This window comes from Simochromis diagramma, unplaced genomic scaffold (genome assembly GCF_900408965.1).
Source record: "Simochromis diagramma unplaced genomic scaffold, fSimDia1.1 OVJJ01000216.1, whole genome shotgun sequence".
NCBI classification, from domain to species: domain Eukaryota; kingdom Metazoa; phylum Chordata; class Actinopteri; order Cichliformes; family Cichlidae; genus Simochromis; species Simochromis diagramma.
In genome coordinates, this window is record NW_024386883.1 from 14,559,341 (window position 1) to 14,580,133 (window position 20,793).

General features: G+C 39.2%; 1 protein-coding gene across 5 annotated transcripts in view; it reads left to right on the forward strand.

Annotated features, from left to right (window-relative positions):
• The window catches only part of cadm1a (cell adhesion molecule 1a), a 458,218-nt gene that overhangs the window by 355,061 nt on the left and 82,364 nt on the right, over positions 1–20,793 (forward strand). For all 5 annotated transcript variants that reach the window (XM_040032420.1, XM_040032421.1, XM_040032422.1 and 2 more), the window contains 2 exons: positions 11,937–12,095; positions 20,194–20,290. In XM_040032420.1, the coding sequence (XP_039888354.1) occupies positions 11,937–12,095; positions 20,194–20,290 (256 nt within the window). The remainder of the gene's footprint in view (positions 1–11,936; positions 12,096–20,193; positions 20,291–20,793) is intronic.

The following is a 20,793-nucleotide window of genomic DNA, read 5'->3' on the forward strand; positions in this document are numbered from 1 at the left end:
CCAATATTTGGCATGTGATAACTAGTTCAACAATTTTGTGTGTGATGACTCAAGCAATGGATGTATGACTATTAGTTTTATTGGGAATGACTATTCAGCATCCATAGGTATGATTACTTTTAACTGACATGACATAAGCAAATGGAAATGTCAGAAAGCAGCAGGGAAATGTATGGAAGCAACTGATTCATGTCCAAAATCATTTGCAGTTTGTTCAGAGAGAGGAGAAATTGCTACTATGATGTGCACAAATGACTGAGTGTTGTGGAGGTTGAACTAATAGTTATGAGAATTTCAATTCTGATCTGAGAAACGCACCAAAGCGACTGAGAAAAACTGTAAAAGGTCAGAACTCAGTAACACTACCTGAAAATGCTCAAGACAGCACTATACACTTTTTGCACAGCCATGTGCAGTAAAATCTACAGTAAAGTTAAACATTCCTGTAGTTATGGAAGTAAGTGAGTACAAGACACTGAATACGTATGTTTCACATTTTTACTGTGTAGGATGTTTGTAATTCTACAACATTGTGCAAAAGAAAAATACTCTACAGTCACATATTTAGAATAAACATGAGAAACACCCTTTTGGTAGAGCGGTGCACAATGTGAACAATATAACAGTACATATTGTAACTGAACATACGGAAATCATTCTGGCACATTCAGACGTCCCTGTCTGTCTGGCCACATATTCTCATCTACATCACAACGGATATCATCCCTTGCAATGCAGCGAGGAAAGTATCTCCTGGAGTGGCGAATCCACCCTCTGCATGACTCTGCTGTGATGTCGTCACATGCTGCATCCATGGCTGCTAGCAGGGCCATTTGTGCATGTGAATAAACCTTCCACCTCCAGGCAGACAAAAACTCCTCTATCGGATTAAGGAATGGGGAGTAGGGAGGGAGATATTCAACAGGCATTCTGTCATGTGCTGCAAACCACTGTCTGACCAGATGTGAGTAGTGAAAAGGGACATTATCCCAAACAACAACATACTTGTTGAGTTGACCTCCACCCCTGTCATTCTCAGGGACTATGGCATGAGAGAAATTGTTCAATTTCGGGGACAGGAAAAAATAATGACAAAAAGGTATAACATTTGCTTGACGGCATTTGAAAACTAGTTCAACAATTTTGTATGTAATGACTCAAGCAATGAAATAAAGACTATTGGTTTTATTGGGAACGACTATTTAGCATCCAAAAGTATAGTTCATTTTGACTGACATGACATAAGCAAATGATAATGTTGTCGATGGCAGAGAATTGTATGAAAGCAACTGATACATGCCCAAGAGCATTTGCAATTTGTTCAGAGGAAGGAGAAATTGCTACTGTGATGTGCACAAATGACTAAAGGTTGTGGAGATTGCACTAATGCTTTTGAGAATTTTCATTTTGATCTGAGAAAAGCACCAAAGCGACTGAGAAAAACTGTAACACAAATAAATATATGTACAACTATCCATTAACTCATGTGTGTAAAAAATAAATGAATAAATAAAAACACGTTTTCTTTCAAACATCAAAATTTCAAAGATCATATTCATAATCCTGCCTATGTACCAACCAATTTTTAGAATTCAAACTAAACCCACAATTCTATTCACCTGTTAAAATCCAAATGAAGTTAAATAGCTTAAAATTTCCTTTTTGTCCTCTACAGAGCCGGCCTTTTTGTCATTATCCTTTAGAGAAAATAAGTGGCCACATATTTGGAAACCCCATCGTTTTGTATTTAGTGAGCAGCATACTGCAAGATTCTGTGAATACACAAACGAATAATTTGGATACATTGTTACATATCAGTATTTTTTTCCCTCTTTATATTTTAAAGAATTCACACATTTTATTTGGAATCATATTAAGCTAAGGTTTGGCTGAAACCAAGAACCAATGTTCTTGACTTGCAGTACTCTGATCACATTTTTCTTTGACTTGAGTTCTTCATGGTAAAAAACAAGCTTTAAAAGCAGAAGCAAGATCAGTGAGTGATGGGTGAATATATTAATACTGCTACTGAAGCCAGGACGACTGCACTGTTTGGCATTTAAGAAATGACTTGACAAATAGATTCTAAAAAATATTTTATTTTTATATAATTCCATTTATAGGCACACTTTTTCCTTTGAGCGCATATTAATGGTGTTACTTTTTAAATGGAGCTCTGCTGCGACTTTGAATACATTCCATTAGAACAATTTGCATTTGCAGTAATGGCTGAGGCCTGTTGGCATCCTGACAACCTGCATGCCTTCATCAAAGGTAGCTGCGCTTTAGAACTCGGTGCAGAGCTCAGGGGTTGAACAGGCCTCCTGCCAAGCAGCTCCACCTCAGAGCCCAGACAGTAAGCTTTGTAAAGACTTTGAAACAAAGGTCCGAATCAGAAGCTGTTCTAAAAGCCCGGAGCAGGTTCACCTCCGCACCGAGGCGCATAAAACCTTCAGTGGCCAGCTCAAATCGAAGAATGTTCCATTGTAACAAGATCAGGGATTGGCTTGCAGCTGGCTTTTAACATCACAAAAAGACTCATTATGTTCAGTATGGCAAGAACGGCAAATTCTTTAGGCATTGAATAGCCAGAGCCGATGGTCTTTTAGTCATTGATATCACAAAAGTTGCCATAAAAATGAACCTAAATTGTAATTTAAACTGTTTTTTCTGAACAGATGCACATACATTAAAAATGTATTTCATGTGATATTATTGTTGAGAAATACAGTTAGCACCACCATGAATAGATTACAGTTTTCCTAAACTTACACATATTACTTAATGATATTTAAGAAATGCATTTATCCAGAAAGCACTGTTACTTAAGTGCATTAAAGTGCATTAAAGTACAAAGACTAATGGTTTTTTCCAGCATACTTACTTTTGTAAATGGAGAAAGTGAAACTAGTGACCACTGTGGCTGTTAGTCACAGTGAAATACTGATTCAGGGTTTCCAGTAACTCATTTAAATAGGAGCTTGCCAGGCTCTGCATACAAAATCCATTCCCATTCAGCATTTTCTTTTTATTTAACACACTGTGCTGTGTCATTGTTTGCTTTCACCGAGTATTCCCAGCCTCTTTAACTGAGCTCTCAAACAATGCCCATTTGTTTGTTTTGTGGAATGACAGAAAAATTATTTGTGTAATGCTAAACGCCCTTCAACCCCGCAGACATGTTGTTTTCTCACACTTGTTGGGAATGGATTGACATTTACAGAATAGGGTCAGCACTCTGTGAAGCTCTACAACTGCTAGATACAATTTTTCGCAGTAGCACAAAATACAGGTGTACTTAATAGCTCACTTGTCACAACACTACATTTGGAGCATGCTGTTTGCTTTTATCAATTTTTGCCATAGGTGAAAAGGTGCTACTAGCTGAAGCAGCCTCAACGGTTGCAAGTTATCTCAGATAAACCATCCTTTATTATTGTACCTACAGGTGTGGTCAAAGTTTATATACACTCGTTATGAGCATGGGTGCCGTGGTAATTTTGGACTTTTTTTAACCCTTCTTTTTCCAGGATGGGATGATTGTGCAACATAAATCTTTAATGACTTTAAAAGCAAGAATTGGGTATACAAGTTGACTTTATTTTGGACTTTTTGTAATGCATACAAGATTACAAGTATAGATAGATAGATAGATAGATAGATAGATAGATAGATAGATAGATAGATAGATAGATAGATAGCCTCGGGTGCAGGCCATGTGAAGATGCCCCTGAGACAATCCAGCACATAACTGCAGGGTGTAAGATGCTGACTGGCCGGGCATACATGGAATGCACTAACCAAGTGGCCGGCATAGTATACAGAAACATCTGTGCCGAATATGCCCTGGAAGTCCTGAGGTCAAAATGGGAGCCGCCCCCTAGGGTGGTAGAGAATGACCGAGCTAAGATCCTGTGGGACTTCCAGATACAGACGGACAAACTGGTGGTGGCTAACCAACCTGACATAGTGGTGGTAGACAAACTGAAACTGACAGCAACATCAGAAAGAAGGAACACGAGAAGCTCGAGAAATATCAAGGACTCAGAAAAGAGCTTGAGAAAATGTGGAGGGTGAAGGTAACGGTGGTCCCAGTGGTAATCGGAGCGCTAGATGTGGTGACTCCCAAACTAGGCGAGTGGCTCCAGCAGATCCCGGGAACAACATCGGAGATCTCTGTCCAGAAGACCGCAGTCCTAGGAACAGCTAATATACTACGCAGGACCCTCAAGCTCCCAGGCCTCTGGTAGAGGACCTGAGCTTGAAGGGCAGACTGCACGCAGGGGCGAGAGGGGAATATATAGACTCAAATATATAGATACATCCCCATTAATATCTGGTTAAATTCCCCTTAGCAAGTTGCACCTCAACCAGATGCTTCTGGCCAAGTGATTTACCACTCTTCTTGACAGAATCGATACCAATCTGTCATATAAATGTAGTCCAAAAATTTTCTTTTGGGTTGATGTCGGGGCTTTGGGAAGGCTATTCCAACAGTTTAATGTCTGCCTGCTTTATCCATTCAAAAAGTTTTGATGCATGTCTGAGGTCATTGTCTTGTTGGAACGCCCAGTTGTGTCCAAGTTTCAACTGTCTACCGTTTAATCTGAAGAATTTGAAGATAGTCCTCCTTAATTATTCTGTCCACTTTGTCCACTTTGTGCATTGTGCTAATACCACTGACAGAAAAACAGTCCCAGAGCATGATGATACCACCACCACCGTGCTTAACAGCTGGTACAATGTTCTTAGGTTAGAAAGGTTCATGTGTTCTCCTTATCATTGTGGCCAAATAGCTCAATCTTTGTCCCACTGACCATAAAATATTTCTCCAGAAGGCATTTAGTTCGTCTATGTTAGCAGCTGCCAATTTCAGTAAGGTCTGAAGTTGCTGATTCTGGAGCCCGGGTTTCTTTCTCGGTTGGCAGCTTTTCAGTCCATGACAATGTGAAACCTGCTTCACTGTGGACAGTGATGCCGGTGTTCCACAAGTTTATGGTAGTTTATGTTTATCGTAGGCTTGAGTCTTGGTGGGTTTTTGGGTTGTTCTTGAACAATTTCCTCTAAAGTGTGACAGTTTTGGTCTTCTTCCACACCTTAGCAAAATGGTGACACATCCGAATAACTTGTAGCTACATGAAATGAACTGATGTTCCCGGAAACTGCACTTGCTTAGAAATGACTCCAAGAGAGATTTCTTGGTCTCTTCCTCTACAATTCTCCTTTTTAGTTCTCATTGTTCTGAGTGTTGGTCATCCCATCAGTGCTGTCAGACAAATCCTTTTTATGCTGACAAACAGAAACTACCTGTTGTAGTCAATCATGGTCATAAATGAGAAGTTACTCAGTCGTGGCCTTGTCTAGTTAAAAGACACTGTAGAACCTTCAGCATCACTTCTTAAAAGATTCAACTGAGTGTATGTATATATTTGAACCTTCATCTATACTTTTCAAACTTGTTGTATGCTCTGCAATTATTCCACCCTGGAAGTTCAAAGAAATCTTTAAATGCCCAAAATTAAATCAAGATCTTTCTTTTTGTTTGTTTGTTTTGTTGATGCCACAAAGAATCATTCTGTAAATGAAACATGGGGTTGTTCTGCTGATGCTGGAACTATTTAAGACAAAGCAGTGCAAGAAAATGAAAGATGAGAAGAAAAAGAATGGCCCAGGGTGCTGGAGATATGGCACTAGAGTAGAATTACTTAAACTGCCTTTGGCTGTCCTTGCCTAGAAGACTTATTTCTAATTAAATGTCTCCGGAATTTAACATAATTACCTTAAAGGATAATCACACTCTCTTAAATATCATTTAAAGGTTGCAATTGTCATGCTTGCCAATTTAAATCCTACCATCTTTCCAAATATGCACAGACCTATTATCTCATCATTATCCTTTTCTTTATTCCTGCTCTTATCCTGCTTGTTTAGTGCTTTATTAACATATGCCCTGACACTAATATCTCCAGTTTTTTAAGCTTGCACAACAATGGAAATCGTAAGAAAAAGGGAATCCTAGCCGTGCAGGTCATTCCTCCCTGTTCATTTAAAACTAAGGAGAAGAAAGCAGATAGAAAAACAGTCAGCAGGGCACTTCATTGACTGACAGGGACCAGAGCAGCCATTAGCCTCAAGTGTTAAGAGACTACCACAGGGTGATTTCAATTACCCTGCTCTGCCCCAGTAGGAAGACTGGACAAATGGATAAAAGGATATTTTGGGGAAAGTAAGTGATGGAATTGGAGAGACATATATTTTATATAACATTGCATTGCTTCATTTCTTTTCCACAAGGATACTGTCAGACAGTAAACGTTCAAGAAATGAAGTATGTCCGTGCAGGGAAAGAGGACTACTTGAGTTTTACGGTTGAATCCGCAAAAAGTTAAAATACCTCTTCAGCTTTTATTTGACCTTCCACTGCCTTTCACTGGCATTCATCTCTGCTGCCACAGCTCCGACATTTATGTCTCTGTATGTTTTCAGTGTTTAACACAGGTGATATTCCTATACAGAGAACTCTTTACGTGTTAAGGGCTTTTATAGCTGAGAGAAAAGATTAATAAAAAATCCTTTATATTTATTAACTGCTGTCTTTAAATGACATTTAGATCGGTAGTGACCACGACTTTCAGTGGTATCTAGCGGCATTGTGGTTTCTTCTATATAACAGCCATAGCAAAGGGCACTGAGTTGTGAAACTGCTCTTGCTGGCCCAGTCACCTCAGCATTTAAAAATAGATCACCAGAGGCAAATTACTTCCATATAAATTTTTATTCATCAAGGCAGCATGGACAAACGTAAAATATACAGATTTGTGCCGCTAAGCTAACAAAGCATGACCTTGACAGTGCTGGTCTTTAGGGGCACGACTTCAAAACAGAGGAAGCATGCTGCATCTGCTCTGATATAACCAGGCTCTGCTAGATTTTGTACTGTTATGAAATTTTTTTGACCAGCAGTTAAACTTCAAACCCTACATTTCTAAGCTCATCCAGTCTTGTTTGCTTCATGCAAGGAACTTTGCAAAAAATCTAATCTACACTATCAGGCAGCAACTTGGACATTTTAATAATAATAATTTATTTGAAAGCCCCTTTCAGAACACTCAAGGACACTGTACACAGTAGAATAATAAAAGCAACATAAAAACAAGCAGTTTACACAATCATAAAAGCATTTTAGTTCACACTTTAATCTTCCCTTGTCTTCTCTTACACTCCTGTCTTCACTTGGTTCAAAAAGCAGCTCATATACTAAATAATAGCCAGTGTTCACTCCTCAACCCTTTTCTTCCCTTCCCGTGGCTCCCAGCGAAATTCAGAATTAATTTAAAAACTTTATTAATTACTAACAAAGACCTAAATAGAGGCTCCTTGGTACACATTTTCCTTACAAGTGAAAGACCCCTGGCTCAGTCCTGGGAGAAGACACCAATTCCTTTGGGATTGTATCAGGAAGGACATCCGGCTAAAAATCTGTCAAATCAAACATGCAGAGCTACCACCTGTGAATAAGGGATCAGCTGAAAGTAGCACACACTGACAATGCCCATGCTCCTGTTTATTTAGTGACCTGGGAAGTCTTTATTCAAGCAGTTGGTCTGATTGGGGTCACTTTTGACTATTGCATGGTCTCATTTGAAATCCAGAACAGGCTTTTGAGATTATAGAACCTTCGGCTACAGAACACACAAAAAATACATATGTGAGGCCAAATACATGACATCTCTGTGTATGAATGTTGTATAAATCTTCGTCCCAGTTGTGAAGTACTTTAAAAAGTGCTATACAAATGCATTTATATTTATTATTAATAGTAGCAGGAGGAGGAGTAGTAGAAGGAGTAGTCCTTAACAGGGACAAGCAGGATTCTTCATGGTCTATGACATGTGCCCACAACATCGTAGTCAGAGCAGGTGGAAGAGAGCTGAGAAAGGTGGAGGTATGCTAAAGAGATAAGAGGAAATGTGAATGAGATGGACTCTGGTGTAACAGTGAAGAGTTAGTGAAGGTGGCTGAGTTTAAATACCTGGGGGTCGACTATCCAAAGCAACAGACAATGCACAAGAGAGGTGAAGAAGAGAGTGCGGGGAGCAGTGTTGGTCAAGTTACTTGAAAAAAGTAATCAGTAACTAATTACTGATTACTTCCCCCAAAAAGTAATCCCGTTACTTTACTGATTACTTATTTTCAAAAGTAATTAATTACTTAGTTACTTAGTTACTTTTTAAAAACACGATTTACAACCTGAATAGGTAATAAAGCGATAGATCTTTCAGCCCAATTCTACTTTTTCTACATAATCCATCATACAAAATGTAATCAAATGGAAAAGTCTCTTTTTTTAAACTTGTTTTATTAGTTTTAATCTTTTAACTTTATGCATCAAGCAAAAATTAAATTATATGCAACATTCTCTGACTGGAAGAAATTAGTTTAACATTTAAACCTATTTTCTGCACATTCCAGCACATAAAATAAAATATTTTTTGTGTTTACACTCAGTCTTTCAAATAGATGCAAGTAAAACACAGCAGAAAATAAATAAAATCAAAGACTAGCGGTCCTGTTGCTCTATTTTCACCTGTAAAGCAGGAGTTGGGTAGGCGGAGGTTTGCCCTGGTGCAGGTGTGCCGCAGCGGTCAGTTGAAGAATCCGCGAGTTTCTCTGTAAATTTCCCATTACGTTGTTGCGCACTCGGTGCTTGTTTAGGGGTTTTTTTTCGCTGTAAGAAGAAGTTTTCTTCCCACGCACAACTGATGCTAATGTTTTTGTCACTTTTTATGGAATCAAACTCAAAGTAAGGTCAGTACTTCCACGCTTTAAATGCTGCACGCTCATACTCTCTCCCGCACTAGATATATTATCCATTGTTAATCTGCACACAGCTGTTGACACAAACGTCGCACTCGCTTACGTCACTGTCGTGAGACATTCTCGCAAAAAATTCACGGTTTTAGTATCGCAGTAACGCAGCCTTCCTACGGGAAAGTAACGGTAATCTAATTACCGTTTTTGCAATAGTAATCCCTTACTTTACTCGTTACTTGAAGTAATCAGATTACAGTAACGCGTTACAAGTAACGCGTTACTGCCCATCTCTGGCGGGGAGGGAAGATAGCAGCAAGATTGAAAGGTAAGGTTTACAAGATGGTAGTGAGACCTGCTATGATGTCTAGCTTAGAGACAGTGTAACTAAAAAAAGACAAGAGGCAGAGCTGAAGATGTTAAAATTTTAATCTGTAGTGACCAAGAGGGACAAGATTAGAAATGGGTAGTCAGAGGGAAAACGCAGGTTGAGTAGTTTGGAGATAAAGTTGGAGAGGCAATACTGGGATGGTTTGGACATGTAAAGAGAGATAGTGGATATACTGGACAATGGATGGCACTGCCAGACAGGAGGAACAGTGGAAGACCACAGATAAGATTCATGGATTGAGTGAAGGAGGGGATGGTGTGACAGGAGAGGAAGCTAGCGATAGGGAGAAATGGAGGCAGATGATCTGCTATGGTAACACCTAAGGGAGTAGCCAAAAGAAGAAGAAAGAGCTAATTATTCAGAAAGTTATCGGTCATGCGCACCTCTTGGATAAACTCTAAGTGGCTGGAATTTATAGCATGCTAGTAGACAATTACATTAGACAGTTGCTTGTGTAGTTTGATGGACAGAAACTGAACATGAGAAGATGTGGACCTAGTGGAAATGATTATTGCATCTGACCATGGAAAATAAAAAGTATGCTGCTTTTAGCTGGCTTGCTGGGATTCAGTGGCCACATATCTTTCTCGCATTGTCTGAATACTGCTCTCTGCCTAGCTAAAAGCTACACCTTTTGGGTTCTCTTAGCATATTTCATGTGGTAATACTTATCAGAGTGACCTCAGTTGTATACTCTTAATTAGCATGTGTAGGCCTAAGTAGACTGAGGAGCTATAGTTGTTAGCACTGTTGGACTAGCTAACCCTGCAAGCCGATACTATGATGCTAACTTTCAAGCACATACTTGGTTTTCACATATGCCAGTGTCATTGTGGTGGTTTGTGGTTACCAGGCCTACAACTTGGTCTTGAAGTCTGCCTTAAAATACAGACAGAGCTACAGGCAAAGATGAGGAAGTTAGCTGCATATCATTCCTATAGCACACAGTGAATGATACATACAGGAAAAGGTAGAGTGGCTTGGATGTGCCAATACAGGAGCAGAATGTCAGGAAATGACTTTTCTGGAGTGTTGGAAATGACAGATGGTGTAAAAAGGAGGATGGGGAGGAAATAAGATGGCGGATCATTAATCATCTCAGAAACCATTTATTCTAAATATACCTTCTACTTCCACACCTTTGTACCTGCCTTTGTGAACAGCTTTTGTGGGTTATTATTTTTATTGTGATATAAATTGTCAAATGTAAAGCACAAGGTTCAGACACCCAGGACTTGAATGAAGACATCTTTTCACTAGTCTTTCATGCATCTCAAAAGACATTTTGATTTGAGCAGACCCCTTCAGGTTCCCATTTCAGGTGCTTGCATACATCTAAAGCCTCTAGTGGTATTTATTCATGACAACCTGTTCCTTTACACCATCCACATCACACAGGTTTGCTTTCCCAGCTTCCAAAAAGACAGTTGTCACCACAGTGACAGGAACACCCCAGTGGCTGAGCTACAGAAGAGTGAGTGGAATGTGCACCGAGTACATATTTTACAGCTAAAATGTGAATTGATGGATGCAGCCGTTCATATTAGCACAGAGTTTCTCCTTTTCTGGCGTTTCTTTTTTGCAGGCTCTTTCTCTGATGTTTGTTTTATTGATGGGACACAAACACGCTTGTGCAAATGACTGCGAGGAAGTAGGACAAAGGGATAAAAAGGATCAATCTTTCTTTGTCACTCTACTGTACAGCATTCTCTGCATCTATGTCCCTCATTTTGCCCAATGAAGCTGTCCTCGTCGTTGCATTTGAGAACATTTTGTCTGTGTGCTATTAAAGAGCAGCCAGTAATAAGACGAGGGACGCTTTGCGAGCTTCAGATCTGGCAGTGCCGTACAAAAGGTGGCCACACAATAAATCTGGCTTGATAAAGCCTAATGAGTGATTCACAGTCGCACAGTAGCCCCTGACAGCAGGCAATTTTTAGCTGATTCACCTTATCGGACCATTTTCAAGGACACGCTTCTCACTCCCACTGTAAATATTTTGCAAGGTCAGGGGAAGAAAGACATTCCCCTTGCAGGCGAACAATGCCTGTCTTTGTCAGTCCTTAATATTTCAAACCTTGGTTGTTTTTTTTCTCTGGTAGCCTTGAGTGCAAAGCTGCCATCATTGATATTTTGTAAAGTAAAACTGTTCAGCAAAATACTCTCTTTCTTTTTTTATAGCGTACTCCCAGAGGAATCAAGGATGCATAAAATAAACCTCTGACAGAAGTAAGGAAGAAATCCAAAATAAGTTTTGATAATATTTACCCAAATAAAAGCATATAGAAATTATTGACATTTTCTCTGCAATGGTAGCCTAAGCCTTGGGAGCTCTGTTTTCCTTATATGATCTTTGTGGGCAAAGCATACATTGAAAATCAATTGATCCCTCAAGCAGGAAATCAACTAGCCTACAGAATACGAGGAGTCCATAAATGATTAGGACAGCAAGCTGTGCAGTTTTTACTTTAAACCAAACTCCAACTTTTTATACCAAAAGAGCGAGTCGGTGTTTGGCGCTGTTTGCTCAAACCAACTAAAGTCCTGGTATGGCTGCTGTGGTTGGATTTCCAGGCGAGCTTCCTAGAGGTGCTTCTCCCACAGTACAAATACTGCCCCAGCAGTTTCTGTTCCACACCCCAGTGCCACTGGATAGATGGTTCCTGCCAGAACCCTCTGAGTGAATTGATTTGACCTCTTTTATTTGTTTTGTCTTTGTTCTTTCTTACCATAGGCAAGCCCAAAGTTGAACTGACCTACGACAAGATGTACACAGTAACCAGCCGACTGACGTTCACCGTTAGCAAGGAGGATGACGGCGTACCTGTGATCTGCATCGTCGACCACCCTGCAGTCAAGGACTTCCAGGCACAGAAATACCTGGAGGTGCAGTGTAAGTGCTTCAGCTTGGTAATAAATTAGAAATCAGCATTTGATGGATATTTAAACAGCGTTATACTTTCCCTTTTTTCCTTTTTTCTGAGTATCATCTGCCTAACTCATCATCTTAATTCAGAAAAATGGACCGGATTAGAGAAGAGTGTTCCATTCCTACTAATTAAATGGAATAGATTTGCTTTTTTCTTACCCGCAACTAAAAGTTTAATGCATGAGGTGTGGCAGTGACATTGAAAGAAAATTATGCATGTTATAATGAATAAAAGGGGAAATTGGACTGTAACACAGTAGACAGTTCTATCTTCACTAATTAAATGACATAAACTTTCCACAACCTATCCCCCCACCACCCTCTGAAAGTTTGGTGAAAGGCTTTGCCATTGGAAAAAAAAAAGATTCATCCTGTGTGAGTAGGAAAAAAATGAATGTAGAGGTGGTTTATAGATGTAACAAAGGAGAAGGTGTACAGGGTTCATGCAAAGCTGGGGATGCAACAGAGAGGGTGAGATGGAGGGTGATGATCGACCCCTGAAGGGAGAGCTGAAAGATGACGTGTTTAGTTTCCTCCGGAAAAACATGTCGGTGTTAGATTTGAATTTCACTTTGCTCTTCTCACCTCTTTGTGAGAAGCATGGAAAAAAATCTGCAGATCTAGTTGAATGCAAAACAGATGCATACTTAAAAAGCTATTATCTTGGTGGCACAATGGCCAGCACAAGCAGATCTTTTCAACTGGTGTTTTCCTGACTTCAGACATGCTTCGGCTGCCTGTGGAGTATTTTGGTGCAAACAGCAGAGTGCACAGTGTGCAGGTGGTAGTGTTTTGTGGAAAAATATTTCACATGTGCATCAGAAATAAATATTTTAGAGTTGTGTTTTTTCCCCTAACCTAATGTCAATCATTTCATTAGGAAGTGCAAACAAAATGCACGGCAACTATTTACTACAAATATTTGCTACAAATGCACGGCAACAGTGCAAAAGAATAGAAAATAAAATATAGATGTAAATATAAATAAATCGCCATAATTCACCCTTAGCCAGGCAACGCTCTTAAATTTTGCATCAGAAATTAAATGCCTGTCAGGAATTCTGCATTCATTTATAAAATGATCTGTCAGGATCCAGTTCTGTTCTTGATATGTGCTTTGTGCTGCACGTAAAGCTTTTGTATCGGTGTACACCTGTAATTAAATACTAACAACCAATCTGCAATTTGCAGTTTATCTTTGATTTGACAAGTATGACACCTGGCCACTCTGTCTTAAATCCTTATTGTTGTTCCAAAAAGCATCTTTTAGCACTTCCTTGTGGTGAACGTCTGTGCTTTCATTTAGAAAGGTTAGCTAAAACCGTGTTAGCTCACTATTAGATTTTAAATTACAGGGTAATCTGTGACAGCTAGGATCACTTTCTTGTCCACCTTTGACGGCGTTAATATTTTAAGTCTGGGGTTCGTTTTGATGTTGTGAGAGAAATGGCACTGGAAAAAACTCCATGGTACTCCAAAAATGTAACTATTTTCAATTGAAAATGTTTTTTAATACTTTAATGCTGAGGGTATTTTTTAAATAAAAAGTCAATGCTGAACCTTAAGAGCTGTTAGGAAGCAGCTGAAAGCTCCCTGTGGACACATAACCTTACATTTTGCTAATATGAAGTTAATGTTTATTATAACAATTAGAACATTTATTTCTGAGTTAGTTTTAGTCTCGGTGGTGGGGTGCTGTTGCAGAAGCTCTGTCATGTTTATTTCCCAGTGTTGTATGATGCACAGCCCTGATCACATGCCCTCAGGGTCCTGGTGGGAATAGATGGATGTCAATGTACAGCCATGCTTCTCCATGCAGGACCTTGAAAATTCATGGACAAGCTAAGATCCAATCCTTAATTTCCATTTGTTTTCATATTTATTGACAAATATATATAGATAATATGCACTCACTAAGTGATCTTAGTATTTATTGCTGAACAGAGAAGGACTTGATGCCTTGTGCTCATACCATGACACTCTGCACCTCTATGCTTAGATTAACTAAACTAACCAGTGGCTTATAGATTTCTACAACATCTCTCAAAAACATAGAATGTTACTTATTTTCCTCAAGTGAATGAGACTCTAAATTTGCTGCTTCTATTTGTATGTGAGGTACAAACATTCTCAGAATTCATTAAACTCTAAAATAATGCCCCTGTTTTCATGTAGGAATGGTTAACACAATGTTTATCTATCTAATCATCTGACCTTGTTTATTCAACTAAATGTTCCTTAAAAAAAACAACACGTGGCCCATAATGGAGGCCAGGAGGACACTTTTGCAGCAATAGCCACTTTTAATTGCAGTATTATTTATATATATATGCACAGACGAGTCTTCTCAATAACTAATAATAGCAATAACACAACACTGCTATAAAACAGCATGTAACAAGTAATTAAAATCCTAGACTGAATGATTAGATCTTTTGTTAATAGAGAATGGTTAAAGTTCTGTATTTATTGTTTCTGTAACCTTATGTCTTTGGCCTCTGGCATGTCCTAGCATTTTATTTAAAAAAATAAAATCTCTTCTGTCACTATCTGACCTTTCTCTATGAGCATGAGAGGAGGAGATCAGCTCATCTACAGAGGCAGAATGGCATTTTGCTGGCCTCTGATAACAGGGAGCTCACACTGACCACCCGGCTCAGTGCCTCACTCTGCTCCGTGCAGGGGCTGAGGCTGCCATGCTCTTTGCATACTGTAGTGGGTAACAAACAGACATAAACAGTCCTCCTGTCTACCTTCTCTTTGAACTCTGTTACACAGTTTAATATTACATAGCAACTGCTATTAGTGTATCCTTCCTATGTCCAGAGGAATTTTGTTTCTCTGTGGACTGTCTAAAGACTAACGGTCAACTGGTATGAATTAAGTAGATGTTTACTAATTGAGCACTCGGGGATGTGATAAAGTGCAAAATGCACAGTTTGGAGTCACGATTCTGTGTTGTTGTTTTTTAAATTTATTTGTTTTAGCAAAAGGACCAGCATTGTATAAAATTAGTGGAAGTATTATTGTTTTTCAACCAACACCTTTCACAACTTTTACTTTGAAAGCTTTCTGTTTCTATAGCATTAAAAGGCTCTTAGTAGTCGTGGTTTTCATTGATCATACTGCCCCTACTGGTCACTGATGTTACAGTCACACTAGAGAAAACAGTGAAGGAGCAGCCGACAACAAAACGTGCAATCGACACGCCGTTCCACCATGTCGATTTCACTATTTGCCTCTTAAAATCAGTAAAAAGACACGCATGCAGAATTTACAGTAAGTTGCAGTAAAAGCAGAGGGAGAATTTTTATTTCAAGCCAACATGAAAATAACCACGGGAAAGCGTTTAAACAGACATTATTAACACATTTTCACGTAGATACATATTAGCTGCCTAGATTCATCATTTCTGGCAGTTAAGCACCCTGGAATGGCTTTAAATATATCATCTCCCCCTGCTGGTAGTCCAATATCTGCATGTAGTAATGCAACTTCTGCAAGCGAGTCCATTTTATGTTTTGTCTGTTACAGGTTTTATGGATGAGACAACGGGTCAACCAAGATTATTAATCATTATTAATCATTTCAGTGAGACTTTAATAAACTGATCGTTCCCAGTTAGTTATTGGATTCAAAGCAACAGAGTCAGTCTGCTGTCAGTTTGGGATTGACTTGGGTGAAGCTGGCACTTGTATCATTATATTATCATTGATTATTTTTGATAAATGAACAAAAATCTTTGCAAACTACTTACATTCTACTTTTAATCTCATCCAAAATGGTAACATTGTTGCAGGATGGAAATTTACCTACAAATTTACAGGCACCCTTGCTTTTATATAGCATGTATAGCCAGAATTTAACAAGTAGTTAGTTAAGTTCAACCCCCGACTACAAAAACGAAGCGCAGTCGTGCTCATTGGTGCACCCTGACTCAAATTGATTGCAGCATGTTGGCAATCTGCCTGTGTTTATTACAATAGATGAAAATTAGTCACAAAAGTTAACCAGCCTGTCTATCAGAGAGTGACTCCAGCCAATCCAAGACTGACTGCAATTGTTTAGAGACAGGATGCCTCCCAAGAGGTGTTGTGTGCAGTTGTCTTGCAATCAGAAGTGCTCAGCCTGAGGTGGAATGTGCAACCGTTCATTGCCACACTTACGAAAAAATTAAACACAGTCACCACAACCACCGTGTATTCCTAATCAGCAAGGAGATTGCTCTTGGACTATTTCTCCTCTAGTGTGACTGAGCCGATAGCTAACAGAAAACTGTTTGGAAAATTCAAACTTTGGTTTTTGTGTCCCTTAAATGTCGAGAACTATATGTACAATCTATGTATCTTTACAACCCCAATGAACTGTCTGCTTTTTCCTTCTAATTGTCACCACAGAGCCCTTCCCATTAACATATCTAAAAAGTGCATATGTCTGGTGAGAAAATTATGAATGACAAAACTAAAATAAAGCCTACTTCTGCAGTTTCTACAGTGACATGCAAGTTAGCTTACTGATTAGATGCAGTACACTGGTTGATTTACATTTCATTCACCCACTGTGTAGGCAATTTGTGAGTGGAATGGAGAGCATTGTGTAGTAAGAAAAGGCGAAGGGAAAAAGCCCATTGTCAGGGGACAGCATAATTAAATAAGACACTAATGATTATGTGTATAAGAAAGCAAGCTGTTTGCTCGGATGCTGGGTTGTTTTTCCCATAAGGTCAGCTGGCTGCCGAGAGATGGATAGTGCCGTCTTGAGTGCTTATGAGGTGAGGCACACAATAAAGCAAATAATTCAGTTAGCATAATGATAACGGCTCTCTTGCATATGGTAGACACTATTTCATTTCCACTGAAGTGGCAGCATTCGAATCTGGCAGCACAGTGTTTTCCCATCAAACAGAGACAAGAACGCTTTGCCATAACTACTTGAGGCTATCAAAACAACCTACAGATGCCTGGCGTCCTTCATGTTTATGGCTCCGAGATGACAAGGTCAGATGACGTCGTGAGCAAAGAAAAAGTTGCAGGATGCCATGTAGTGCCTGGAGTGGAAATAAAACCAAAGGGTTGCTGTCTAAATCCAAGCATGCCCACTGAGCAGAAGACTTGGCTTTTTGCCCATCTGCTGTCCATCACAGAAACTGAAAGCCAGCCACTGACAGGGTGTGATTTAGACAGATGGATGGCCAGACACGTGTTGTTTATTGCCGAGAAGGTCGGACAGCAGCGTGGAACTTTACCGCCAGCTTTGAAATCATAACTCAGCCTCGATCATTCCAACTACAGGCTGATTAAAAAACACACGCACCAAAAAGTGGATTTAGGCCATAAAAAGAGGAAGAGAACAAGAATAATTTGCATCATAACTGGTAAACTATAATTACTCTACTTTGAAATAAAATGGTTCCACTGAATGGCATTTCTCTCTGTTATTTAATGTTAAATTTTTAACAAAACTAGAACAAAACTTTTTGTTTTCATGGGGTAAAAATACTCTTATGCTCTTTTTATTACATTCAAGTAAATGGTATTTGTGACATCGATTGCATTTACAAAAAAGATGGGGATGATGTTTCCCTTTTGAGATGTGCTGTTGCTGAGCAGACGGCAAGATAAAAAGCAAATGTTCTTCGGTTTTCTGTCAGCAGGACACCTCATTGACTGGAACCATCAACCAAAACATACCTGGCATTTTTAAACCTTAGCGAAAGGTTGTAAGTCAGACGAGAGCTTCCGTTTCCCATTTCCCATTCAGTGCATGGCAAGAACGAATTCAATCCCTTATCCGTTTGATAGATTGAATAAAACATTACATTCAGTCGTCTCTTACGCCAAGGTGAAAAAAAGGCTTTGATAGCACCAGCAACAGTCAGTGCGATGGGAACAACCAAAACTCCACGGGTGCAGAGAATAGCACAGCGGTGACTGTCAAAGCACCCCACTGATTTGTCAAAACAGCATTCTTACATGCTTTTTTTCTCCAGCTGTAACAGCTACTAAAGTGCTTTTGCAACTTTAACAGGAAGCATCTTTGAACATACCAAGCTACTTGTGATCCTGCCCAGTGCCCACCTATCATCTCCTAGTGCTTTATGTTTTGCTGTCTTCTTTAATTTACATATCCACCAAAGATAAGATAAGACAACATTTATCAGTTGGCTGGGGCAGGGAACAGTGGCAAAAAGAAATAGAGCAGGAATAAAAATAACTTTATAGCCTAGAACCTAAAATGTACACTAAACAAAAATATGCTCACGTATAGCTGGTTTGATGCTCTGTAATCTGTATGCACAGGCTGTAATAGCAGGAAATTTAAAGGAAAACACCTTGAAAGTAATTTACTGTTTACTTAATGTCAAGTCAAATCCCCCCCGGACTAAGCAACATAGCAGCTCAGTCCTAATAACAATAACAGTGCCTTTTAGCAACTTAAACATGACCTGGCCTCCTCTGATGCTTGAACACTGCTGAGGCAGGTCATGGATGTTGTTCTTGTTGCTGTATTTCCTGTTAATCCTCGCACCTTTTAAGGGTTTGCTCTTCAGGCACCATTCCCTTTCTGTCTTTTTAAAAGTAGAAGCTATTTCAAATGCTTGCCCTGAACATTTTAACCATTATTAACAACTTTCTGTCTCTCTCTACGGTTTTTAACAACATCCGTATAAGGAGAACGCATTTAATGGAAAGATTCCCTTTTATGCTTCCTGTGTTTTGTGGGGTTCCCCAAGAGTCTGTACAGGGAATCCCTGATTTTTTACCATGTACAATATAACCCTGGAAAAATCAAATGTCATGTGGGAAAGAAAGTGTTTGCAGGACCTTTAAAAACAAAGTATATCCCAGGATTTATCAGCCTGTAGAACCACCTTTAACAGCGATAACTTTATATAATTGTTTTCTGTGTGACTTTATCAGTCTCACGTCATTGTGGAGTCATTTTGGACCACTTTTCCTTCCAACATTGCTTCATTTCAATGAGGTTTGTGGCATCCTTTGAGGCACAACTCTTTTAAGGTCCCACCACACCATTTAAGTCATGTTGACTTTTACTTGATCTTTGCTGCATTCTGTTGCTGCTGTGCTTAGGATCATTATCCTGTTTCATGACCCAGTTTTAATCAAGCTTTAGCTGTCAGACAGATGGCCTCAGATTTGACTCTAGAGGAATCAAATTTAAGAACAGAGAAGTTCATGTTTGACTCACTGACTGCAAGGTGTCCAGGCCTGTGGCAGCAAAACAAGTCCGATTTATCACCCATCCACTGACAGTTAGTATGAGGTGTTTGTGCCGATATGCTGCGATTGGTTTTCCCTAAAGGTAGAGCTATGCAATATGACCAGCCATCTCAACTTAAGTCTCATCTGTCAAAGGAGATTGTTCCAGAAGTCTTTTGGTTTGTATATAACTGTATGTCCCCTTTAAAATCTCAGATTTCAAGTGCTGGCTTAGTATCTCCAATTGTCACCAGAAGGTGCTTTATGTAATATAAGGTAAAAGAGCCCACATTAAAAAAGAGGCCAATTTCTTAGATGTAAGTACATCTAAGAAATTGGATGCATAATTTTAGTCTGATGACTAAAATTATGAACCAACTAATAAATTTAATCAATATTTGGTTGCTTCTTTCATTTGAAGATCCACAAAAAGGATTCACAGTGTTGTTTGTGGGTTCTGCTTTTCAGATTACTTATTTTAAGCCTTGAATGGTCAAGATCTTAGATGTGATCTCCCTGCTCCTTGGACACCTTATTAGTGCTCGAAATCCTCCCTCAGTTCATATAAATGCGAGAAGTCGGCAAAGCTGATTGACACCAACCAATGCCTCGTGCAACTTCATTGTTCTGCATGTCACTCCCAGGTTGAATTGGATTTAGCAGTTTTACGTTCTACTCCTGACCACAAATTTCAGCTTTGATGCATGTGCTTATCATTATGTTGATACTAAAGTTATACTATAGATATTTTTACAGCAGACCAGAATTCATGGTAAGAACTTGTAGTTTGTCACTAATGTTATCTGGATATTTAATACTTTGTGTTTTTCTCATTTTTTCAGACAAACCAGAAGTTAAGATCGTGGTAGAATTTCCTCAGGGTCTGACCAGAGAAGGAGAGAACCTGGAACTGTCGTGTAAATTCAGAGGCAAACCCGAGTATGACACAAGCAAACACACACAAACATACACATTTAACCAATTAATGACAGCCGTGGTGAAACAGGTATGCCTGCCTGCCAACAGTTGCACATCAGTGTATTCACTGACATACCATCAGTGCATTGTGGCGTGTGGCTCTGTCTGTTACTGTTTTAGTTTTGCTGTTGAGAAGTAATGAACATAGCAGCAGTTAGCTTGCACTGGAATTAAAAGCATCTGTACATGGAAAAGACATAATTTCAAAATCTATGATTATTCAATCACTTTTTTTTTTTTTTCACAAATCATGGTCACAATACATAATGAAAACGTTGCAATTATACACAAAAAAAAACAACAGAAAAAAACAGAAAAACAAAACTAAAAAAAAAAGAACCCCCCCCTCCCTCCCTACCCGAGGCTCACGTAAAGAGAAACAGAACAAAACAAACAAAAAATGTTTTTATATAGTCAATAAATGGGTTCCAACAGAAGGCTGTACGGGGCTTTTGCTGTTAGTA